The sequence below is a fragment of the Melozone crissalis genome, unplaced genomic scaffold, assembly GCF_028551555.1.
Source record: "Melozone crissalis strain CALT ecotype California unplaced genomic scaffold, PUWL_Pcris_2 ptg000033l_1, whole genome shotgun sequence".
Lineage (NCBI taxonomy): Eukaryota > Metazoa > Chordata > Aves > Passeriformes > Passerellidae > Melozone > Melozone crissalis.
In genome coordinates this window covers 13,807,492-13,833,189 of record NW_026535811.1, presented here as the reverse complement: position 1 = coordinate 13,833,189, position 25,698 = coordinate 13,807,492, and the positions used below count along the sequence as shown (strand labels likewise).

The following is a 25,698-nucleotide window of genomic DNA, read 5'->3' as shown; positions in this document are numbered from 1 at the left end:
CCTGGCAACTTGGCTTGATTTCATTTCATGATGCTGAATACAAGTGGTGTGAAGTCAGTCTTATCATCTGCAGCCAGCTCCAACCCCCACAGGAAGCAGCAGTTTTAGGATCACTTCTGTTTCTTCTTTTTTCCTTCTTTTAGTTAAAGAACCTTCCTGATACCACACATTTGTCAGTGTCCCTTATGCAACAGCTTTCTGTGTAAAATCCGCTGCAAGTTTCAAATTCCTCAAGAGTCCCATGGTGTTCTGGTCTCCCTCCCTCCCAGCCCAGATGGTCTGTGGCAGATGCTCATCTGAAATGTTAGAAAAATGATCTATATTTAATGCATACAGACACACAAGCCCACACACACATACACATGTATATAAATCTATGTATATATAGTCCTAACTGGCTCTGGAGTTACACATTGCTGATAAGCAGCACAAGGTTCCCCTGATTATTTTTCTGGCTCTGTACCTGTGTTTCCCTAGAGCCAAACAGACTCATTTAGCTCTGGCAGAGTTTTCTTCCCTCTGGGTCTCTCAGCTTGAGCTGTGTAATGCCAGGGGCTGTGCTGCGTTGATTCCTGGCAGTGGGGTCTCGTGGGCCGTGTGCCACAGGTGCCTTACAGGGTGCATGGAAGAAATCACAATAACCTGGAATTCCTGAAGGCACATTTTCATTTCTGAGCTCCTGAGCTTGCACTTTGCCTCTGGGTAGCCTCAGAGCCTGAAGCACTATATGTGGCATTGGTGAGGTGACATCTTGTATCTGGTGTTTGCCCTCACTACAGGAAAGACTCTGAGGTGCTGGAGCAAGTCCAGAGAAGGGCAACAGAGGTGGTGAAGGATCTGGAGCACAGATCTTATGAGGAGCAGCTGAGGAAGCTGGGGTTGTTTAGTCTAGAGAAAAGGAGGTGCAGGGTGACCTTCTTGCTCTCTGTACTGTACTTCAGCTATCTGAAAGGAAGTCACAGCAATGTGGGTTGGGTCTCTTCTCCCAAGGGCAAGTGGAAATGGCCTCAAGTTGCCCTAATGGAGGTTTTATATTGAGTAATAGGAAAATTTTCTTTACTGACAGGGTTGTCAAGCACTAGAACAGGCTGTCTAGGGACAGGATTGGGTCACCATCCCCAGGGATTTTTAAAAGATGTGCGAATGTGGCACTTAAAGACCAGGTTCCGTGTTGGACTTGTCAGTGCTGGGTTGGACTTGATGATCTCAAAGGTATTTAATAACCTAAGCAATTGCAAGTGCTTTTGTGTGTGTCTCTTGCTCCTGGCCTTCGGGCAGTGTCCAGTGCTGTGCCCTGCAACAAGGGGCTTTCTCTATCTCCCAGCTGGCTTTGGTTTTCTTCTGATCCTGATAATTTTGGCATTGAATGTGATGCAATCTTCCATGCCACTACCCTTGAGATCCCTCCCTTGTGACTGGAGAGTAACTCTTCCTTACTGCCCTTGGGTGCGTGAAATGAAGAGGCAAAGGGCACCTTTGCCTCGGGGGAGGAGAGGCCCAGGCTGGCCCAGGTGCTGTGTGATGGCAGCTCCTGCCCAGCCCTCCAACCACCAGGCCATACTCCTTTCCTTAGAAGAAGGAAAATATGTTGGTCAAGTCTGGAAAAACCACATTTTCCACCCTACTCCCCCGGCTCTAAACTGTGGGGTAATGGTTGCACAAGCAGAGGCTGAGGGGCCCCTGGAGGCACTGGCTGGGTGCTGGGACAGGTCTCCAGGCACACCCCCAGGCTGGGCCTCCCCTCCTGCTCCCCCATTCGGGCACCCAGCCGCCTCTGAATAGCTGGAATGGATCCTGGCCGTGGCTGGCAGGGGTCTGAGCTGGCCGGGACAGCGGGAATGAGCCGTGAGGTGTGCCTGTGCTTATGCAATGTCTGATACTGCCCTGCGCCGTCTCTGTCCCCAGTACGCTGGCAGGCTCCTTCTGCAGCCTCAGGAGAGGCATCTTCCACGCTGCACAGCTCACTCACTCGCTCAATATATCCAATTAATTAAATTTCAGTGCCACAAGTGAAAGCGGCTTTGTTTGTGCATTAGGGTTTGGGGAGGATGCTGTGCAGGGCTCTGTGTGTGTGTGCTGGCTGGAGCACCTTCTGCTGGCATTAATCTTGTAATTAATCTTTAAAACTGGATCACACTCCTCCTTTCCTTAAATGCTCCCTCTCCTTTCATTCTGTCAACTGGTTGCTTTTAAAGCTTTTCTTTATCAAACCAAAAAAGCTTTATATTTTTTTTTTAAAAAGCTTATGTCTTATGTAAAATAAGAGTACAAGTAACGTTGTTCTAGCTGTATTTGAACAGGGTTGCACATTACACACTTGTGTTTGTGCTCTTTGTCAGATTTAAAGCAAGAATAAAGTTACTTGCCTTTGATTTCTCTGCCGTGGGCAGGCTTCTGCTGCTGCAAACTTGGCACTTGGAAAGGATAATAGGCCCTGAAAGAGATGCCCAGACACATGCAGCTTTACTAACTAGAAGACTTAAAGAAGATTTTGAAGTGAGCAGCTGCTAAATGACTTGTTTTGAAGCAGATCCCTTCACCTGGACACTCCCTTTTAATTTCCCCATGCACTTCAGCTTTCCTCTTGCTTGGGCTCATGGTGAATCTCCTGTCAGCTCTGAAACTGGCCATCTATTGGATGTGGAAATCAAATGTGGACTCTGAAAATTGTAACAGTGCTCTGTGCTTGTGACTCCTTGCAGTTTGTCACTACCGCTTGCTTGTGGTGTGGTGTGGCCGCAGCTGCCACTCCGATCCTGAGGAACACATTAGTTTCAGAAGGATAGGGGAGAGTTTGGATGTGTGTGTTTGCATTTCAGTCTTTTTGGTAGAGAAACCCTGAAGTCCAGTGCAAGCTTGCCAAGTTTTTACTCCTCTGAGACCCTCTCCCAGCTCACTATTGAGGTGGGGCTCTTGCAGTGATGACAAGTAGCAGGGGCTCCCTCTCCCAGCTAGCTGGGACATGTGTGCAGCCCTCTGGTGTGGGGAGGAAAGCTGACTCACTTGTGCAGCAGAGCTGGAGAACCCAGCCTTAAAAATAAACAGGGGAAAAGGCTTTCAGTGGGCTAGTGCTGTGGGATGTGCTGGCCACCTGGAGTTTGCTGAGCACCGTGTTTGGAGCGGGATTGTGAGCGGGGAGTTGTGTGTGACACGAGCAACCTTTGGTCTCAAACCTGCCTTCCTGAACTGTGTTCCCCAGCTGCCTTCCTGATAAGCATATCAGGTTGTCTGGAATACAGGAATGCAAAGCTGCCATCAGCAGGTTTCCCAGCTCTGGCTTTGCATCAGTTTCTCCAGAACACATTCTGGTAAACAGCCTGGTTGGCTGCCAGAGGGCCAAAGGAAACAATTATGATGAATTATTTTAACCTTATGTAAATCAAGGGCTATAAAACTTCCCCAGATTGTTTGAATTCCTGCATATCTTTTTAGGGCAGCCTCTAGTCTTCAATTAAGAATGGCTTGGGTTGAAGAATTCACACTGTTCCTTCATTATTGATTGTTCTCCCTTTTTTCAATATTGTGAGCCACAATGAATGGATCTGGCTTCAGATGGTAAACTGAGCTGCGAGTTGGTAGAGCTATCCTCTGAAGTCTTATTCCCTGTTTTATTACTTAGGAACATTCATGTTCTACATTTGTTTCCTCTTTGATAAGCTGAATACGTTGGTTTCTTCTTTTCTTATTTGCTTTTATTTTGAGGCAAGATTTCCCTTTCTATAGTGATTCTTACGGTTCTCTGAACTTTCTCCAGTTGTTCAACTTCCTTTTTTTATGAAATTTAGTGGCATAGGAGTGGAGCCTGGCTGTGGCCAGTAGCAGCTGCATGCACCATGAGCACAGAGAAATTTGTGCTTCACACCTCGCTGTCTCCTGAAGTCTTCAAACTGTGGTTTTTCAGGGAGCACAGACTTGTGCAGCAGGTTGTGTGATTGGGGTGAGGCTGCAGTACAGAGCTGTAGCTGGGGGGTTGAGCTTTACAGGCACACTACTTTTAAATATGAAAGAAATTTCTCATTTAAGAAACAAGTACAAACAAAAGAAATCCTAAATAAATAAAAACGGCAAAAATTTCTGCAATACCTCCCTGCTGTTGTTTGGGTGCTGGCCCCACAGCATGGGATGGCCATGCAAGAGTTCCCAGAGCTTGGCTGCACCTGCAACTGAGTGAAACCCCAGCACTGGAACCCCAGCACTGGCTGAGAGGCTGAACCTGAAATACAGCAGGGATCTCCTGCATTTGGAGCATGAGCACACATCTGCAGGAATTCCTCCCCAGGACCCAGTGCTTGTGGTACCTGTCCCACAGATGTTCCTCAGCCATGTCCCTGAGTCCTGGGGTCTTGGCTTCTGGTTGTCATTGCCCAAGTGTGACTTGGAGCCTTTGGTGAACACCATAAGATACTTTTATTTTATTTTTTTTGACCTTCAGCTTTACTTAAGGCATGTCTCTTGTTTATGGCTGCTTACAAGTTCTCTGTGTTTTGGTTTGGTGACCTGACCTTTTTGTTACTTGCTGCCCCTGCTGATACTGCATTATCTGCAACCTTTAGTGGTGGTGGCTTTTCCTCTCAGGTTACAGTATTAGAGTCTGGGGCCAAGAACTGATCCCTGTGGGAACCCTCTGAAAACGTGTGGCACAATCAGCTCATTTGTGTTTCACATCTGGACATTTCTGATTTCCCTTTCCCCACTGAATGGGGCCTGCTGACTTCATTTCACTCTGGCTTTGTTTGTATAGCACCTAATGAATTGCCTTACATGACAAGGGGTATTAAGCTTGTAATAATATTTTAGAATGAGAGAAAATTTAAGAAGCTTATCAGTTATTGTGGAATTGTAAGCATAAATTAGATTTCTCTTCCTTTTGGAAGTTCTTGGGCTATTCACTACTCTCTTCCCTTCCTCACAAATGAACAGTAGGTAGGTTAACTTGCTGTTACTTTGGTTGCCTTGTTTACATTTAAATATTTTTGTATTATTTCTTACAGTCCATTAATATTGTCTCTTACTGAAAATAGTTTCAAGAGCTCCTTAGAAGCTCTATTTAGAATTTTCAGATGCAAGTTTTCTAGATCTACTAATTAAAATGGCCAACTTTGAGTAGCTGTTTCTATATTCTCTTCCATTATTGTTGGAATAAAAGTCGTTTCATTACCATCCTGTGGGATGGCTGTATCATCTGGTCTTATATAAAAAGTAGTAATTCAGAACCGCCCCCTCCCAGGAATATTCAATTAAACATTTTGATCTTCTTTTTTCTCCCCTCAATAACTGCAGCCAAGCAGTGGCCTGATCTATAATTAACATTCTTCTGGATCCTGACAAACTCAGAAGCAATCTTTCTCCCTCTGAATTGCATTTTCTATTAACTCTTTCTTGTTTTCTAGATTCTGATTTATGTTAATTCTTGGTGATTTTTCCTTTCTTTCAGTAGCTCAAATAGATAATATTTATGTTCCCATGGTAAGCAGGTTTGTTTTCCCTGTGTGGTTTTCTCTTCCCCTGCCATGGTGAGGTGGCAGTGGTTTTGCCTTTCAGGTGGGGAGGAACAAATGAGAGAAAGCCCAGAGCAGTCACGAGAGTAAACACTGTAATACACTGAGATTTAAATGGCAGTGCACAAAAGTCAATGACACTTGGCAAAAATACACAGCTGGGGATGGAGGAAGTTCTGGCACAATCTTAATATGCTGCTTATCTGTCATTGGTTTATTTTATCCCTTTCCAGGAGCTGTGACTTTGACTTTTCCTGTTGTTTTCCTTCTGCTCCCTTGCTTTTCTGGCTCTGCTCCTCCACAGTCTTTGCCTGCAGTTTGCAGCTTCATTTCCAGTTCTGCTGCTCCTCTTTATGTCCTGCGAGGGGATGGATGAGTAGCTTGGCCTCAGTTTCACCTGCTTGGGAGCAAAGACCTGGAAATAGAAGGTACAGAGAGGAGCTGGAGATGGAGGAGAGGGGTGCTCTGAGTGGGAGAGAGTTAAAAAAAAGAAGTGAAGTGTCAGGTCACAGACAAATAAATTATGGCAAAACTGGTTTAAAAGTGTCATTTGTATTCCCAGGACTCATGAGGAGAAAGAGCCACCATACCTCTTGCTAGATAACCTGTTCCACAAGTCCCTGCATCTCTGGGAGGAAGCAGAGAGGAAAAACAAGCACAGAAGTTTGTTTTTATTTAAGACCTGGTCTTAGGATACAGATGCTTCCATCTACTGCTGTCTTGGGTCCTGAACCCTAGTCCAGTACCAGTCATGGTTTATTTGTTTATTTTTTATCAAACTGAGTGAAGTAATGTTTACTGGCTCTGGGACAAAAGGCTTGTCATAGGAAATTGGAATACCGGCTCTCAAGTGTGGGGTATCTTTAAAAGATTTTTCCAGACACATGCTTATAAGTGTACATATATTTGATCTTTTTCATATCCTGTCTCCTTTTTTTAGCTTTCTGCAGATTTCAGCAGGGCTTCAAAACAAACTTTGTCTGCCTTTAACACGAGTGAAAACCAAGTGACCCACCCACACTCTTGTTGTGACCTGAAATGAAATGTGTCTTCCCTCAGAGGAAGGGTCCCAAAGTACCAGTGCTGATGGAAGCACTGGTCCATACAAAATGAGGTGTCAAAAACATTTCTGTGGGTTCCTGTGTGGATTTCTGCAGAGTTAAAGCTCTACAGGTGCAATGTGGGTGTCCTGAAGTATCCATCTCATGGTGCAGAGGACCACTGGGGGTGGCTTTAAAAGGCAGGGATTTTTGCTGTGGGATGCGTTTGGTGGGGCTGGCTCATCTGAAGCAGCTCCAATGTCATGGCTTCAAAAACCATGTTCTCTTTCAGGTGCAGAGTAGGGATGTTCTTGGTGTTGTCATCATCAAGCACTGTCACACTGCCCTTCATGAGCTTGCTGGGGCAGCAGCAGGTTTGACATTAGACTTGCTGCAAACTGGGAATGTTTTGTCAGTCAGGGATGGGATGATAGCAGCTGTTGATGAAGTCCTAGCTGTGTGTGTATCCACAGTGTCTGGGCTTAGTGCAGCTCAGGGGAAAGATGAGGGGTACATCACATCAAACCCCAGGATGTTTCTGCTGAAAGCAAGGTAGAGGACTTGTTTGGAAAGGTGCTTGTTTGTGGTTGTTTATTTGCCTCTCTAGTGAGATCACTGGAAGAGTATTAGACACACAACCAACTCTTTTAGTGCATGATACTTAATGTGTAAACCTCAGTGACAGCAGCACTGAACACAAAGTCCTACCAGTGTGTTCCTCCCTCTGCCCTGATAGCAGATACCTGTGTGATAGACACAGGGGCTGCTGGGCAGGGTCTGAACCCTCTGGCAGCTCAGGTCATTGCTAGCCAAAGGCTGCTGATCCTTGAGCTCTGCAAGGGTTGGGCAGCTCATCCCCCTGGGTAGGGCAATATAACCTGTTGATTTCTTTGCATTTGTTTCACAGAAGCACTGCAGTTTTTATTCTTCCTCCACTGTGCTCAGGCACCTGTTTCTTGAGTTCAAGAAAGGGCTATATGTTTGTGTTGTGTTTAATTTTTTTTTTTTTTTTTTTTACTATAAACACATCTGCAATCTCAACCATTATGTGTATGCATTTTTGGTAGTTTTTATAAAAGCTAATTCATATTTTCCATAATCAACTCAGGGTGTCTGCATTTAGGCACTTGATAGTCTGATTCTTTAAAGCTGAAGAGTGCCTAAATAAACATTGAGGAGTTTAAATTTGTCTTTTCAAGCCTCAGCTTCTGTTCTTGAAAACAAACAAACAACGCAGCAGAACACTCCCCAACCAGTACTGTAAATCTGTAAAACAAAGACTACTAACTCTTTTGAAATAACATGCTCAATTTCTCCTTAAGCTGCCAATACTGATCATAAAGCCTTACTTATTTTATAGTAACAGACAGCTTTAATTAAAGGGCAGGATTTTGATGGGTGGTGTGTAGGTTTGCAGCCAGCATTAGGAAGAAGAAGGAATGATGGCTCCTGCAAGCTGGAACCCTGCCATTTAAACTTTGCAACCATTAAAGAAGAAACACTTTTGAAGGAAAGCATCAGGATTTTTATTTTAAATGTCAAGTGTCTTGTCAGTCAGGGCTAGCAAGCACTGCTGATAGAGCAGGAGTTGTTTCCTACCTACACCAGTCAGACTAGTGAAAGATCCTCCTTTGGAAGATACTAATTTGGTCCTCAGGGAGAAGGCTGCTGAGAACACTTCACACATGAAACACCTGAACTGGAAAGCATCTGTGTTCTGCAGGAGATCCCCTGCACTAATGGGAACCTAAATGGGAAATTATGATTTTTCTGAGGTTTCCTAGCAGTATTAGTGGTTATCTTTTCCTCCTTCCTGTTACAATTCTAAAGTCTGCTGGGAGTTGGACTTGATGATCTTTATGGGTTCTTTCCAACTTGGGATATTCTGTGATCTCTAAGATGCATGCAGGACTAGTGGATTCTGTTTAAAATACAGGAACTGTGCTGGCTGTGCCCTTTACAAAGGGCTCATCTGTACCCATCAACAAGGGATGCTGTTGCAGGAGGCCTGAGATGTATTTTCTTTGCTTTCATCCCCTCCCATTTCCATGTTGAGGGAAGATGTTGAATGAAGCCAAGTGCAGTGTGCCCAAGTGATATAAAACTCTCCTATATTGTTAAGATCTGTCTCCTGTCAAGAAGGAACTGGAGCAATCGTGTTCTTTAAAAATGGCTGTAAGTTGAGCCAGCTGTGCAAGAGCAAAATGTGTTATCCCTGCTGCTGAGCTCTTGGAGAGCAAAGAGGGCCATAAATGCCCACCAATGAATTGTAAAATTTGTATACAATCTGAAAACTTTGTTCACTGTTTATTTTTGGCTTAACCCTGTGAGTTCCACAGAGGACACTAGTTTGATGTAAAACTTGCAGTCAATCCAAGTTCCTTCCAGAGCCTGGAGGTGTAGCTGGGGTGTAACCAAGCAAATTAGTATTATCTCACAGCAAATATTTATGACTGGCACTGCATGGCTGGAGCATGGGGAAAAAAAACCCCAAACAAACCAACCAAAGATGTTTTTCTTCACTACACAGCTTTTAATACATAACTGGTCCCTTTAGGTATCTTGTGTGGGTGCTAAAAATCATTGGAGACCCCAATGGGTAAGTTTTGTAAGCAGAGCTCCCCTCCCTGTGTGGTGTGAGCCAGGCTGGCTGGAGGTGGCAAGGAGAGGCTTGTCCCTACTCTTGGTGGCTTGTGAGATGCAGATGGGTCAGTCAGGCCTGTCCTGCAGCTCTGCAGTCACTGGGGTAAGGAACTGTGACCCTGCTGCTCACTGGGTGAGGGGAAGGGCATGGGGACAAGTAATGGGGAGGTTCAGTGTTCTGTGCTTCTATTGCTCAAGCTGGCAAAAAAAATATAAGGCATTGGGGGGGTGGGGAAAGAGCTGAGAGGAAAAAACAGCTGCATCTGACCTGAGAGCCTAGTCCAAATGCTTACTTGCAACACAGAATTACTAATGTACTTTGAGGTCTCAGTCAGGGACTCACATGGAGGAGCCTTCTTGAAGGGATTCCAGCTCACTGACTCACTGCTCTTGCCCCAGTGACTCACTCCTCTGGCTTTGGCGTCTTGGGAAGGGGGTGGGAAACAGCAAAACATGCACCCGGCCTGCTGAAAACATCCAAGAGCTGTGCACTGGGAGAGGGGCAGGGGAGTGTGAGAAGCATTTTCCTATTTTGCATGACTCCCAAGAGGCTTGGGCTAGGAAGGAGCAATAGCATCCTTTTCTCTTCTTGCAGACAGTGGACTTGAAGGACTGAACTTGAGGGTTGTTTCTCACCCTTGCCTCTGCTGCATAAAGGCTTCTTTCTTTCTTTCTTTGATTTTTGTTTTTCTTTCCTTTAACCCATATTTAGTCCTCTCTATTTAAGAGTTTCATTTAGGTTTTAGTTATCTTTTTAAATACAAAGTATTTTTTGGTGAGGGTTGTTAAAGAAAAAAAGAATATTTTGGAAGACAGGCAAAGGAGTAAGCATGGTTCTTGGAAAATCCCCCTGATAAGTTAAAAAAATGCATGTCTGCTTTGCTGGTTGTGGGGTGGAAATATTTGAGTGTTTGCAATGGAAATGTGTGCATACATGTGTACCTAATGGGGTGGATTATAAGATTTGCTCAGCATGAACTTCAGCATTTCCAACTGTGTAACCTGAGCAAGTTGGGAAGATGTGCAGATTTAATTACCATGTAAATCTATTAGCTCTGAATTTCCTGGCATTTGTTTTGCTTGACACAGCCTGTATGTTATTCACTTAGTGGATTTTTTAAAATCTGTCCACATTTTTTTTAGTGCTTAAAGTGAGTAAATGCTGTTGTGAGAGTCCAAACAATTGTGTCTGCTCTTACAGTGGAACTCATTGCTGGTTTCAAATACCAGTTTTGTGTTACTCTTCATATTCTCCCCCAAATGAGGGAATTTCAGTATAGTTACTGAGTAGGCATTACATGATTTTACAGTATAATAAAGACATAAAACCCAGGCTTTTTGTACCTACAGGTGAATGGTGAGATTTTTTTTTATGAGTGGCTGTTGAGTACCTTGGGGGTGACAGATCCCTTCAGGATGTGGAGATTTTGGGGTGAGCCAGGAGGGAACCACTAACTCCCAGGAGGGTGATATCTTGAATTTATGGGTGTTTATAACCCTGGCATGTTGCACGGCTGCCTTGCCCTGGTCTGCTGGGAGAGCTAGGCTTGTTTTGCAGTGTGCAAAAGGTGCTGTCACTGCAGCTCCCCTCTGGCATGGCTCTGCTGGAAAAAGTGTGCTGCTTCAATTGGTGTGTGGCACATGCAGCTGATGCTGTGCATTTTCCAGGCTCAGCAAAGCCTGCTACTTGCTTAAAAATTCAAATATAATTGGGAAACGTCATTTTGGGCTCTTGACTTCTCTGCATTCCTCTTTTAATGAGTTCTTAGAAAGTCAGTTTTCTGAAGATGACTTCAATTTTAGGCATGGTAACATCATCTTCAAACAACCAACTGGGCTAGTGCTGCTCTCATCTGGCTTCAGGTCAGCTGGTGGAGAAGCCAGCACTGCCATGCGCCTAGCAAAACCTGAGTGCTTTGCTTCACAGACCTTCATTTGATCAGACAAGAAGTAAAAAAGCCCCATGTCCCTGAGGCAGCTGGAGAAAAGGGCCTTTGTGTGGCAGGAAGGGGCAGATGCTGTGCAGAGCTGCCGCCCGCGGCACAGCTGGTGTGCAGCCAAGTGCTCCGTTCCAAGAGCTGCCCAAAAATCTCCTGTGCACCCGGATGTGGGAGCTTTCCTTTGTTTGCTCACTGCAGCAGCATGGCTGGAGGTGTTTGTGTTCCCTCAGAGTGTTGGCATGAGCCAGTGTCCAGGCAGATGAGTGCTGAAACTCCTCAGGGCTGCCTTTCCTTCCTGTGTGTAAACAGGAGCGCTGCTGTTTTGTTTTTCTGTTCAGGGTTCTGGGCGAAAGGGAGGTGGAAGATAAGGTTACATCTGTCCTAAATCCCTGACTTTTTACTGAGGTTAAAATCCTAGCTGAACACATCTCTTTGCTATGTGGTGAGAACAGTTTAATAATTCAGACAGACTCCTTGTACTAACACATGTCTGCAATTAGTGCTGGGGCTGCCAGTGGGGTGTGAGGATAGCAGGAATCTGGCAGCTGAGCTGTCTGCAGAGGTATTAACAAAAAGGGAAAAGAAGAAAAACAAAAGGCAGATTGTCAGTGCAAGTGCTCTTTCCTCTGTTTTTTAAATTTTTGTAAAGGTGAACTCTCTGGGTGAAAGATGCCCAGCTGAAAGGCAGAGATTCTCTTTAGACAAAGAATTTCTTTCTTTTGCAAGCAAATTCATATACAAGTTGTAAGGGTCAAAGTCTCAGTTTCCTTCCCAAATTGCCCTTTCCTGTTCCTGAGCACAGGGGAGGTTGCTACTGTGTCAAAATTGAGGGTTGGTTATTCTGGGGCTTTCCAGCTATGGAAGTGGTTGATGACTGCTGAGGTGCCTGTGGAAACAGAGAGAGGAGGAGGAGAAGGGGTGGCAGTGGGAGAATGTGCTTTGAAAAGAGAAGGAACAGCTTAGGTGGAGGTGGAAGTTTTGGGGAGCTGGAGGTCTGGCTGCCCCTGGGTGGTTTCTGCTTTCGCTGCTGCTCAGATGCCTTTTCTTCTTTAGTTCTCTAAGCAAACATTCAATGAGACAATTGTTTTATTTGGGACAAAAAGTGATCTAGCTTTAAGCATTCACTGCAGTAGAGAAGTGTTTAACATGTGAAAAATTGCTGTAAATCAAGGAGCCTGTGATTTTTTAAATCAATTTTTTAAATCATCCCTAAAATGGTCTGTTTGCTGAGTTCAGTAGCTGCACAGTCTGACCTGTGGCAGTCTCTATTGGCCAGTGTGCAATGTTACATCACAGACCATTAAAAATAAACCTGATACTTATAATGAAACTAGAAAATCATTTTAGAAACCAACCATTTATTTGCTCTCAGATAATTCCATTATAAATGCATATTCTTTTCTTGCTCGCAGCTTGCTGCTTTGCAGCTGCACGTGAAAAGGAGAAAGCACAAATATTGACAAATGTGTTTAACATCCTTCCCCACCCTGAGGTTCTCTTTCTCTCTGGTTTTCTGAAGTTGAATGTTTGTTTCCTCCTTTGCTTTTCCTGAAGTGGTTTGAGTAAAATTCCCCATTCAGAAAGGAGAAAAAATAAATAAAATCTGATGGGCCTAACTTCAGTCAAATGGAAAAGTAAAATAACATTTGATAAGATTTTATTCCATATCAAAGTAGTAATAGGCAGAAGGCTAATAAAAATCACTATTTGTGAATTTGCCAAAAATAGCTGAGTAGCCTGTGACCATGTTTCTTTAAGCTGAGTCTGTTAAGTTATAACATCTAAATAGTCAGACTAAGTCAACACATAGATATGATATTTTCAAAGATGACATCCTGAAATTGGATGATGCTGGTGGTGAAGAAGCTACATGTGGAACCATGGTACAAATACTGCAGCAGCCATATTCCAGCATCTGCTACTCATCAGTCAGAGTAATGCATGCAAGAATTAGAAAGAAGGAAATGCTCCAGCTTTAGGAAAATATGTAAACAAATATAATTGACTCTTGCATTGCTCCAAATGAAAAGAAATGTGTAGACTGGGGGGAAAAGCATTGTCCCCAAGAAAGGCACTGCTTTTTTATAGGTTCATCATTGACTTCTTTTATGGATGGGGAGTGTTTCTGTGCCTTGTTTACACATTAATGGCTGCCTGCCCTGTTTTATTCAGTGTCTTTATTGGTGTACCAGGATGTTCAACTACTCTTGTGCATCCTTTTTCTTTTCTCTTTGCATAGCGGGGTGTTGTAGTTTATATCCTTATTGGGAAGCACCTAAATGTGAAGTGCTAGTGAGTCCTTGGGTATGAAAATTAAAATAAACGAGGCTTTCTAAGGTGGTCATGACCCTCTTGCAGAGTCCTCTAAGAGTTTATTAGTGTTATGACTTATAGTAAGTAAATATGAGCCACAAATCTGTTTTGCCATTTGTAAAGGCTTTTCTTGAGCTGGTTTGTTATTCCAGCATAGCAGCTGTGGTCCTCTGTTTATTGCCTTGTATTCAGTCAATATTTTCTTTTCCTCATTGTCGGTCAGAATTTACTCAAGACGCTGATTTTGAAAAAAGGCACAGTTAGCGTTTGGAGGAGGTGCTTGAACATTCAGGAGCTCTGTGAGAGCCAGCTGTGCCCAGGGTTTTCAGCATGAGGCTTCAAGGCCACAGGTGCTGCTGGAGCTGTGAAATGTGAGGGTGTGAGCACACTGCTTCCCTTGTGGGTTTGCACAATATTGACTTGTTTAATTCTCAATTTAGCCTACAGGAAGCTGAATCTCGAATTTCAGTGTTTGTTTCTGCAGGAGAGAGCACGATGAAGAGCCAAGATCAATACTGCTTGCAAAAACTAAACAGATCAAACCAACTTGGACTTTTATAGTATCATGCCTGAGCTGACAAAGATTCCCATATAAGATGGTAGATAATGGCTCATTGTTCAGAAAATCTCATTACAATTCACTGTGCAAGTATTTTTATCTAAAAATAGAATTCTTTGTTGTCAATGAGATGAACAGGAATCATTTATTGCTGTGCAGATTTTTCATCTGTCAAAGATATAGTTTTCTGACATTGGAAAGAAGATGAAGAGACAAAGTTTTTGGCTATTGATGGGAACTGCATTGGAGTTGGGAGGAAGTAGATTGCAAGGTTTGGTTTGTGCTCATTTTGAATAATAAACAAACGTGGAATTACTCTGCTGCATTACAGATCTAACATGTGCTGCTGGTGTAAGGAATTCAGTGCAATAGACAAAGTGGTAATTAGTACTGACTGCAGGAGCTTTAGCTCTGGGGCCTAGAAACTGGATATGGGCTCTAGGTGGAATGCTACTTCTAAAATAGATACATAAATCAACCAGGAAACCCATTTTATAGCAAATGTGTTAATTGCTTGGCTGTGGATGTGCATGGACCCGTTTTCCTGGAGCACACGGAATGTTCTGCACAACTAAAACAGTCATATGTGGTGGCAGTCTGTGCTGGAATGTGTTTCATTTTTCTTCTGTGCTTCAGTGAACATTAACCCCCTACATTCTATTCCATACACAATATGTTCTGGTGATAGATCCTGCAGGATCTTTCACTCTGAGGGAGATGTGCTTTCCCATTTTTCCCACACTGGTGCACTGTAGTGAGTACCTTTGGTGTGGCAGGAGGAGACTGTTTCAGGACATGAGTACCATGCTTCCATTTTTGTTGCAGTTCAGTGAGAGCCCCTTCTGCTGTAATGCATGCCTCTGAGAGGACTTTTGTTCTAGCTGTAGCTCTTCAGCTTGAAGCAGTGGTTGGAGGAGGAGGTTGTTAGACAGGGCTGGTAGATCCTGCTGCTGACTGGCACGGATGACCAGGGCACATACAGAATTGTTCTCATCTATTCCCTCCTGGGGCTGGCATGACAGACAAGGAGATAAACTTTCCCCTGCTTTCTTGTCTCCACAGCACTTCACAGAGTTCCTGGATGAATTTTCACCTGATGTCCTAGGCCAGCTGTTGAATGACCCCTTCTTGTCTGAGAAGAATGAAATCATGGAGGTGGAACTGTCTCCAGCATCGCCAGCACCCCTCATCCAGGCTGAGCACAGCTATTCCCTCTGTGGGGACTCCCGACCCCAGTCTCCCCTGACCCACATCTCCACTGATGACAACTTCAATGAAGGTACAGCACACTGAGCCCAGGTTCTTTTGTTGTGATGATGCAGTAATGAAATGCTCCTGGTGGAACTGTGGCTGTGGAAAATGGTGATACATAGAAATTGATGAAAACCCATAGCATTTTTAACAGCTACCTGCAGTTCAGCATTTATAAACATCTGGAGGGGAAAAAGGGGAAGGGCAAAAATGGTGGGAGGAGGAGATCCAGCCTTCTTGTTCTGGTGTGAAGTGGTTGGTGGAGGAGCAAGACCATGAGTATCTGGTAACTACAAGGAATAATTACCATGCCAGACTCCTAAAAATTGGTTTATATTCATCATTAGCTTTACAGTACAAAGCAGTGGAGTGTTAAGCTGCATTAGAATAAAAGGGAGAAGGATTAGTGTTTTTGGCTAAGCATTGACCAGCTAAACTGTTTGTGAAGATCCACCAGACAGGTCTTCAAAGATTGACAGTTTTGTAGTCCAAAGTGCTCAGTTGGAGCAAGATGAAATATTTTGGAGATTTGACTAGAGGACAACTAATAAAACCTGTGAGAAGGATTTTTCAATGTGAGACAAGATTTTTGGGAAATATACTCTACAGAAAGTTTTCCAATTTTCTATTTCCTAGCTGTTTTATAGGAATATTTTTAAATTAACACACACAGGAGATATTAATTGTGGAAGGGAAAGCAAGCACAAGGAACATCAGAAACCAAGCTTTTCTGGAAGTTAAGTTAGGGAGAGGTTTCAAATTAGGCTAAAAGTGAGGGGAGTTTCCTTTGGGGAAAATTCCTGAAGAAATTCATACTGCTGAGACCACTGTAATAGAGCTGTAGTCAAATGATGTTTTAAAAAGCCAAGAAACATTAACAAGTGGGTTTAAAAATAGAAAATAAATGGAAAACATTTCATCTTATGTTCACTCTGCGGAGTGTTTCATAAGAGAGGAGGAGGAGTTGTTCTTGGTGTTTGGGATTTTATTTAATCCTAACCCCAGAATCATGCTCATGAGTTTTCTGCACCTGTTGACTTCAAAAGAGTGAAGCTCAGAGAATTACTTAAAGAAATTGCAGTATTAGAGTGAACCTGGCTGTCTGATAGATATTCAAAGGCATCACCCTGATGATTTTCCATTCCTTGAATCTGTGAGAGCAGGAAAAGAGGATTTTGTGGATGGCAGTAGCAAAAAAGGCACGTTTATTTCTGGACTTTGATATATATATAGAATTCCAAAAGTGACCATGGCTTGGAGGATGAAATTGCCACCTCTCCAACCACACTGGTCAAACCAACAGTCCATCAATTCTCTCCTCCTCCAGAAAGGAATGCAAAACAATCATTATTTACATGAAAAGTGCATGAGAAACTCCATTACAAAAATGTAAACATAAAAAAGCTTAGGAAAAACTTTAAAAGAACAGAACAACGCCCCCCCTGCCCCAAGTCTTCCACCACCTTGTTTAAAATATTATTTCATGTTTCCTCTCAGCCAATGTTATTTAATGTTTCATTTCAGCCATTATGGTGGAGTAATTGGTTGCTGATTCCATTTTCCTGCCCACTCCTGCAGTGAGCTGTTTCTTACTGGCCTCTGCTTGGCCATTACTGTAATTTCTGCAGCTGCTGAATTGACCTATTCCTGTAATTGTAAATTTTATGTAAAGTTTTTCTAAAAAGAGCTAGAACTGTAAAACTTAGGAAACTCATAAGTTTGGGTTTAACTTTTCTGAGAAGTCCTGTTAAGTTCAATGTGAGCACACATTTAAGTGTCCATAAAGTCAAGGTCCAAACACTGGTTTTCTCCATTTACTCTTCTGACTTCACTGTATTGAGGCCATTTCCCCAGCTTTGTACAGAATGACTGTTCTGAATACTTGCAGCCTGTTGCTAGTGTGGGTTTCCTGAAGGTGTCAGTTTTAAAGCACATGTGTACAAGACATCTGGCATTCAATGCATTTTTTGGTTTCTTCCCATGATGAGAATCTATTCTTAGATTCAGTTTTGCATAAAAGATATTAAAATTACTACTTTAAAACCTTTGCATAAAAAAATTTGAAGATACTGGAGGGAGAGAGATTTCCAGGCTTGACCTGCCTGCTTGCAGCTGGCTGATCGCTTTTGTTGGCCTGAAGTGGTGAATAAGGCATATGGGGAGGGCTTCAGGCTGCAGCATGAAAAAGGAGGCTGTGTCCTGTGTACAAACTGTCCACACCAGCTGCACTGCCACCTCTCTCCCACCAGGTTTCTGCTTTCTAAGTTTGGGCCCTGGGGTTTCTGAAACAACTGCAGAGTGTCTGTGGAGAAGGACAGTGGGTAGCTGTGGAGTGGAAAGTGCTCTTGAAAGGACATGAAGAAGCTGGGAGGGCAGACTGGGAATAGGGCTGATGGGTAAGGGAGATCTCCTCACAGCCTTTTGGAGTACAGAGTCATTTCTGACAGCTGTAAAGAAATAGGGAAAGAAGCCTGATTTTCTGTTGTGGTTGGGGCAGGTTTGTCTTCAGTTTTCCAGTCTCTGCAGCCTTCTAGAAAGGGAGGGCTGTGGGTCAGACAGCCAGGAGCAGGGCAAGACCCAAGTTTCAACAGGCACCATGGTTATTCTTGTGACTTAGTGTAGGCTCTTTCCCTGCCCTTCTGTGCGTGATCTTGTTAGCTGTGGGCACAGACTTTGGGATTGTGTCTGTCCCTTGTTTTGGGCGTGTCAGCTGCATGGGTGACAGGTGAGTACAGGTAATACTGAGGGGCTGATGTGTAGCAGGAATGTGAAGGCAGAGCCTACAGCATCTCTGTGGGGCTCTTCATCCTCTGACACCAGTTCAAGTGCTGGGGGTGTGTTGTGCTGGGTGTGTATTTGATTTTCCTGGTGTTTTTCACTTTGTGAGCCTGGCAGGGCAGAGCCAATGGACACTGGCCATTCACTTGGGTGCTGTGTCTCAGATTGTGCCCAAGTTGCTGGGTGCATTCCCTCCCCAGTCCCAACAGGGCTCTGCTTTTGGGGCTGGTCTGGGTCCCCACCTGCCCCTCCTGTTGGTGCTTTCCTGCTCAGGAATGCTTTGAAGTTACTTTTGGATTTGAAGAGGCTTGTCTTGGCTGAAGGTTTGACAGACTGATTGCTGAAATGGTGTGTTTGTGTTTTACTCCTAGCTGTGCCAAAACTGGGGCTGGCCCCAGACTGTAACCTGTATTGTTACTGGGTTTTTTACTGCTGAGGTTATGATTTTCTGTAATGTGCTTTTAAAACTCGAATTTTCTTTTTCAAGTTTTAAACTTCAAGTCCATCTCCATACATGGTTTGAAAAAGAAGAATGCAAACAAATAAGAAGCCCAAACGAACCAAGCAAAATCCCCAACACCATGGCTCCCACTTTTCTCCCTTCAACAATAAATCCATCCCTCATCTCAGGCAGGGCTATGAAAAACCCTTGCTTAGGTATGGAGTCACAAGCAGTAATCAGTGTCATGTGCTGTTTCTGCATAGAGGCACCTCTGGGCTTGAGGCTCAGATTGGTGTTCATGTGGATTTTTGTGTCCATGTATATGCACACATTTAATATATAAGTGTAGATGTGCGTCATAAGAGTTTTATTATTTGTATTAGGTTGTATTACATATCATAATTTATTTTCTATATATAGAGAGGTAAAATGCCCTGCTACTGCCTGTTTTTGTCCAAATACTGAATTGATGTAATGTGAACAATGAAAATGGGAATCACTGCTGCCCTGACTTTAAAGAAAACAGAAATGAAAGAAGAAATTGACTTATGCTTTCAAAAGTTATTGTCAAAACCATACTGGTAATTTTTTAGAGCATATTCCTGCAACTTGTTTTCTGTGTCATTTTTTTTCTTTTGTGTGTTTATTTAGGAAATGAGAAAGCCATTTAGTGGGAGTGGTCTGTGTTTGTATTGATTTTTATGTGGAAAGGTAGCAGTCAATCCTTGTCACCATCTGCAGTGTTAAAGTCATAGAAACATAGAATACTCTGAGTTGGAAGGGACCCATCAGGACCATCAAGTCCAGTTCCTGGCCCTGCACAGGACACCCCAAGAATCACACCATGTGCCTGAATGCATTACTCTGTATGACTACAACTAAATTCATACCAGAGTATGAGAAGATTTTTGAATTTCTGTATATCCAGGGTCCACAGTCTTAACAGATCTCTCTGCATCAAACCTGTAACTCCTACTTGAGCAGCAGCATGTCTGAAAAATGCTAGTTTTGATTTAGAGGTGGGCGTTTACTTATGGTTACTGTTAATTTTCAGCTTTATTTGCAGTCTGGCCTCCAGTTCCACACAGATGAGATCTCATTATAGCCTTTGTTTCTTTTACAGAACCATCTGCTCTCTGAAACCCCTTTTCCTAGGTGTTTGTAGGCTGTGATTAAGTTCTCTCTTGACTGCTGCTTGGATACAGTCTAAATGAACTGCACTTCCTTGGTGTTTCCCCCGGGTGGAATCTTCTGGACCTTCACCTGTTGCCTTTCTCAATACAGGGACCTTGGCAATTTCTTTTTCAAACTGTTTGTCAAGTGACTACAGGAACTGATTTCCCAGGAATAGTTTCCCTGATGATGCATGTTACGGGAATACTCCTCCCACTTCCAGTCCTGCTGTTTGTCAAACCGGTGATCTCATTTTTTCTGTAGTGTTGCACTGACAGCTTGTGCTCACTTAGTTATGTACTGTGAACATCCTGTCCATTTTCGTGTTGAAGCCTTAATACAGATCTTAATACAATTTTTCTCCTCCCACCCCACACAGCATCTGTGTGGGGTGGGAGGAGAAAAATTGGGACCTGAGAGAGAGAGAGAACTTTGGTTTTATTTGACCACGGTGCTTCTGTGGATAACGTTCTCATACCTGAAAAGAAAAAAAATCATAATCTTGTATAGGATATTTAATGTTATCCAACTTTAGGGCTGTAAATCCAGCTACTACCTCAGTCTGTGCCTGATTCCCATATATATAAATATGATAGATTTTTGTTTCTATCTTAGTAACTTTGATAGTGATGCAAATTATCTGTGAGTTTTACATGGACCCCCATGCTGGTCAAAGAGGGGATGCTGGTATGAACGATGATCATTTGTTATGAAAAAACAAATGTTTTCTGCTATGCATTGTAATTACTGTGTATTACTGCTGCTTATCTTTGCCCCTTTATTGAATTTTCCCTTCCTGGCACTTTAGAAAGGACCCCAATGTTTGGTAGTCAAACAGTCTCTCTTTTGTCACAGCCCTTCTGAGGGCTCCGGTTTCGTTATTTGCGGTGGGAGCGTGTGCGCGCCGGGCGGGGGAAATGCCATCTGGAAAATCTGTAAGAGGAGCTGTTTGTGGATGAATGTGGGCTCTCACCTCCCAAAGGGGAGAGGGGGAGAGGTAGAGGCGTTGGAGTTCAGCATTTCAGGCACAATAAACAGGGCTTGTGTCTGACAGGGAGTGTTATGTGAGCCCAGAGCTGGGCACTGAGAACCATCCGAACCCAGGGCAGTGAGAAGGAAGCAGTTATTTCTCCAATGCATATTTCTCCAAAGCTGGGGACACTGAACTTCCTCCCCTGCAAGTAGCACGTCCAGCAGCATGCCCAGAATGTATGCATCAGAAGCCCTTTTGGGCTCATAGTGCAGAGGTGCTTCTCTGACAGATGAAGCAGACATTTTCCCTAAAAACAACTTGTGAGCCTCTTCCAAGAGGTGCTTTCCCTTGGCACTTAGCTGGCTCCCAGCTGGCAGCTGTTCTGTGGTGGTGACACCCCTGGGTCCCTGTGTATAGAGGCACTCCCCTCAGAGGGAGGATTCAGGTGAGGATGGACACTTGTCCAAAGGCCAGATTTGCACACAGGGACCCTTGGTGCAGTTTAAGCACCCTCTGCATCAAGGTGTGTCATTAACATGTGGTGAGTTGAGCCTGAGACTGCACATGGTTGTTTCAGAAGCCAGGTGGGCTGTGCATGCAGCCCTGTGGTGCATGGTGACAGTGTAAGGTCTGCCAAAAGGAATTAGTTGAAACCCTATTGTTCAAATGTGTAACACAGCTGAAAAGGGAGGTTATTTAAGTGCACTTGGCTGGAGAACACTTTGACTCATTAGGGAACTTCCTGCATTGCCCTGTTCAGAGATGGCTTTTCTGATACCTGTGCAGAGCACTTTGACTGATAGTCTGTGGTCGCCTTAAATTTTCAGTTTTGTTTTTCTTTAAGTTACTTTATCCATTGCTTGAACTTTACCAAGGAGGCAAAAGCTGCCTCTTCATTCTGGTGATACAGATAAGGATATATCCCTTGATGGTTCTAGAGCTCTTATTTGCACACTGGTTTGAAATGTCATTGAGTGCATGCATGTGTTCTCTGTGATGGAGATCTGTAATGGTGGTATGAGCTTTTATCCCCCTCAAGGATTGGGTTCAGTGATACACCTTTCATGTGGGTTGTTTACATAGTGGTGCTATCTTACTTTTTACTGCAGGGGAAAAAAAGGTGAAAGTCAGGTTGATTTTCTGGGTACTTGGATTCTCTGTACTTGAGAGATGCAGAGTGCATCTCTCATTTATTTAAAAATGAACAATAAATGCACATGCAACTTAAATATTCAGCAATAAGTGTCGCTGTAAACTCTAATGAAGAGTTCTGAAAAGAATGTGGGGAGCAAGAGACACCATTTTAGTTATTTTTGTAAGTTTTTCTGTACAGAAAGGGTGAAATTTAGTCAGTGTTGGAGAAGATCAACTTTTTCACAGGAAAGGAGGTGGTATGTTGGACAAGAGTGAAGAATTAGTTGGATAGGAATAAAAAAGGAAAGTAAAACTTTCTGGGAACTCTAATATTAGAAAAAGCATACAGTTGAGGTAAGCATTTTTCGCCTTGTTTTCTACTTTGCCTACCCTGTCTTTCCATACCATGTCCACAGAACAAGAAGAGAAACAAAATTTTGCAGTTCTTCTGAGAGATATGAATATCCTAGAAAGCTGCACATGGTCTTATTAAGAGACTATGTAGAATTTTTAAAATATGTGTATAAATACAGATATATAAAAATGTTTTTTATGAACACATAAATGGTATCTATTAATTATGACATGTAAAAACACAGGTGTTGTTGGCTGTGTGTTTTTCATGTGTGCCTAAATCACACACACAGATTACAGCTGCAGCTGTGATGCTTGGAGGAACACATTTCTGTTGACAGTCATCATCAGTGTGTGAGGTGTGCAGTGGAAGATGTGTGCTGAACAAGTCTGCAGGAGAAGAGGCACAAGCTTGATGACAGAAGAAGCACACAAAAGCTTTCTGAAGAAATGTAATTTTAGTCTTGGACACAGGAGATCTTATATGCATGTGTCACAAGCCCTGGGTGGCTGTGATGAATGGGTTTTTTGGATGGCTGAGTTGAAGCTCTGATGTTTAACTTGCAGCAGTGGTAGGTGCTCACAGCCCAACCTGAAAGCGTGCTGGATTTTGATCAAGTGTAGTAACAGGGCTAAATCATCTGAAAAATCCAATTCCAGTTGTCTCCAGCTGGCCATTTGAAATTACTAGTTACTTTTTGGTCTTAGTCTCCCCATGTATTAATTGAATTTTCAGCTCCACTGTGAAAAAGAATTCAGATTATGCAGTGTTTCCCTAGGAGAGAATTAAATAGCCCTGTGGGAACAAAATATGGATTGTATTTGGTAAAGGAGAGGTGAGGCTGTGCAGGAGCCAGTGCAAAGAACAAAACATGGAATATCTTCTCAATTAGTGAAGCACCATGCATTCTGCTTGTTGGATAAAGCATGGGTTCTGTAGAGAAACTGGTCGTGTTATTAAATCATTCCTACTTTTGAGTGTATTGGATGTGCAAAAGGACACTGAGTTAAACATTCACAGGTATTTCTTAATACTTGGGTGCTTTGCAGCCTGAATGTTCAGTTCACCTGCGCAATTTACCAGCACTAGGGCATTGCAGGTAGGAGTGTTAGCTGGAATTTTGCCAAGTACTGTGTGGACTCCCTAAATTACATGTTCCATGTGCCAAAATGCCTGGCATTCATGGACTTGGGAAAGTGTAGGTAAAGGGGAATGCTACTCATCTAAACAGTCATTGCATGATGGAGTTCTGAGGTTTGTAGAAAATTTCAGCTGGGGAGGGAGCTGACAGCCAGGATCACTTATTCAACAGTGAACTGTTTTGAAGTCTGAGAAGAGGTTTTTCAAGAGAGCCCAAGTGACAATACCTAGGATGTGTATTTGCTTAGGCATTTGGAGAGCCAAATCTCTTGTTTAGGCTTTCTTGTCTCAATATCTGAATGACTTGCAGCATGACTTGAGGGTGCAGTGTTGCCCTATTCCTGTTTGTCTAGAATTCATACCATCATGAAGATCATCCTCTCAGCTTCTTGTTTTGGACTATGGCTCAAGAGTTCACATGTACCTCCTGGATCATGTCAAATATACACATAAACACCTCTAACTTCTTGACACCAGTCATTTACTCTTACCACAGCACATCTTGCTTGGTTTGGCTTATAGAAGAAGCTTACCTCCCTTTTGTTCCAGTGGGTCTCTTGAGCCAGCTCCTGTTGTCCTTTTCATTTCAGTGTTTCACATGCACCTTCTTTCTTTTACTCATTATTCTGTGAAACCTCTCTTGTGGTTCTCTGAAATACTCTTGTCTTGGAGGGTGTGCCATACCTCTCTGCATGACCACTGATCTATTAGCCTGCTCCATTTTCCCTCTTTGCCTTTTTCTCATTTTGTGTTACATTCTCAAGGGCTTTGGGAGAAGGGTTGCCACTTTGCTCTGCTAGAACAGTGCTTGGCAGAGTGCACCAAGATGCTAAGGAACTGTTTTAAGAGTAAATTAACAATGATTTTCAGATAATTTCAGCCTGCTGTGCTCAGGAAGAGGAGAAAGGGGAGTAGGAAATAAATCCCTTGGAGCAGAGAGGGATTGTTGGTGACTTCAGAAGCTAGAATGTGTCAAAACAAAGTAACTTGAAGCACAACACTCCCCAATCCTGGTAGAGAATATGGAAGTGCAATTTGGAAAAAGATGTCAGGGGAAGGGGTGGAGGGTAGGAGAGTATCAAGGTGAGATTTGACCAGTCCCCCATCCTTTCCTTTCACAGGATTGTTCATCTGGAATGACAGCTGTCACCATGTATTGTGAGAGGCAGTGTCAGAGAAGTGCCAGATGCAGTTGTTGAGAATGATCTCAGTGCAAAGTGCAGCGTGTTGCTGTCCTGGAAACCTCTGTCACCCTGCAGACTGGTTAGACTGGCTTAAAGCCTGCAATAACTCTGAGCAGTTTATGCAGATCTAAGTGGTGATGGCAGGGATGTCAGGTTAATCAGCAGAGTTGGCTTCCAGAGGAGTAAAATGACGGATTCCAGAGGAGTGATGTGACCAGCCAAAGGCCAGCATGTCTTGCTGTCTTAGAGCAGCTGAATATTCGTAATGAGTCTGGGGACTAGAGGTGATAAACATCATAAAATGCAGCCTTAGAGGACATGCCCTATTGTGCTGGTCACCCATGGCTGGATTTCCCTTCTACTTTAATGATGATAAAAATTTAAGAAAATTAAGGGCTAATTATTGGCTTCATTAATAGCTCTAATTTCTCCATAGCCTTCACAATGGTGCTGCCCCAGGGGTAGCTCGACCCAGAGGGGCAAGAGGCAGCAAAGGGAGGCTCTGCCAAGGTGACGTGGGGCCAGTTTTGACTCAAGTTATCCAAACAGGCATTTGGAAGTTGCATTTGCCAAGGGATTCTGGGTTTCCAGGCAGGTACCACTTTAAAGGTTTTACCTGAACAGTGCATACACAGCAGGCTGGGAGGGAGCTGCTGCTTTTGTGTTGTGACTAGAGAGGCTCAGGGAGGGTTGAAAAAGAGCAATGTCCTCTCTCCTGAGTTAATATTTAGGCAAGCCTACCTATTTTTTCCCATAAATACTTCTATTTTTGCATTTCCCAGGAAGCTTTGGGAGCAAGCTCTCCAGAAGTTTAAATATGGCGTTTAGCCCTTGCAGTTAACCTGGCAGAGTGCTGGCCTTGCTGTTCTTGAGCTTCTGATTACAGGATACACATTTTTCATTTTTAATTCCTTGGTGTGTCTTTACTCAAATTACCTCCTTCCTTGCCAGTGGTGGAGGTTAGGTCCCACCACAAAGTAATTACCAGCGCTGGAGATGCACATTCTCCTCCCTTCCTGCAGGCACCCAGCTTCTGCCCAGTGCCTGTGTGCTCTGTGTGTGTGTGGTCTTAATAGCAAGGACACACAGGCTGTAAGTCCACTCTTGTTTTTGTTACCTGTTTGCAGCTGAGCTCTGTTGGCATCTCACCAGCTTGATACGCTCAGCTGTGAATGAAGGGTCTTGTGCAGCCTTGCAGTGCTGGTGGCACAGCCACAGCCCCGTGGCTGCCTCCCAGGATGCTGGTGCAGCACGCAGTTAATTCAGAGCTCTGTT

The 25,698-nt window shown here is 43.5% G+C and overlaps 1 protein-coding gene across 2 annotated transcripts in view; it reads left to right on the top strand.

The window, feature by feature from the left end:
- Positions 1-25,698, top strand: part of CREB3L2 (cAMP responsive element binding protein 3 like 2) — a 71,582-nt gene that overhangs the window by 24,295 nt on the left and 21,589 nt on the right. For both annotated transcript variants that reach the window (XM_054282039.1, XM_054282038.1), the window contains exon 2: positions 15,056-15,272. In XM_054282039.1, the coding sequence (XP_054138014.1) occupies positions 15,056-15,272 (217 nt within the window). The remainder of the gene's footprint in view (positions 1-15,055; positions 15,273-25,698) is intronic.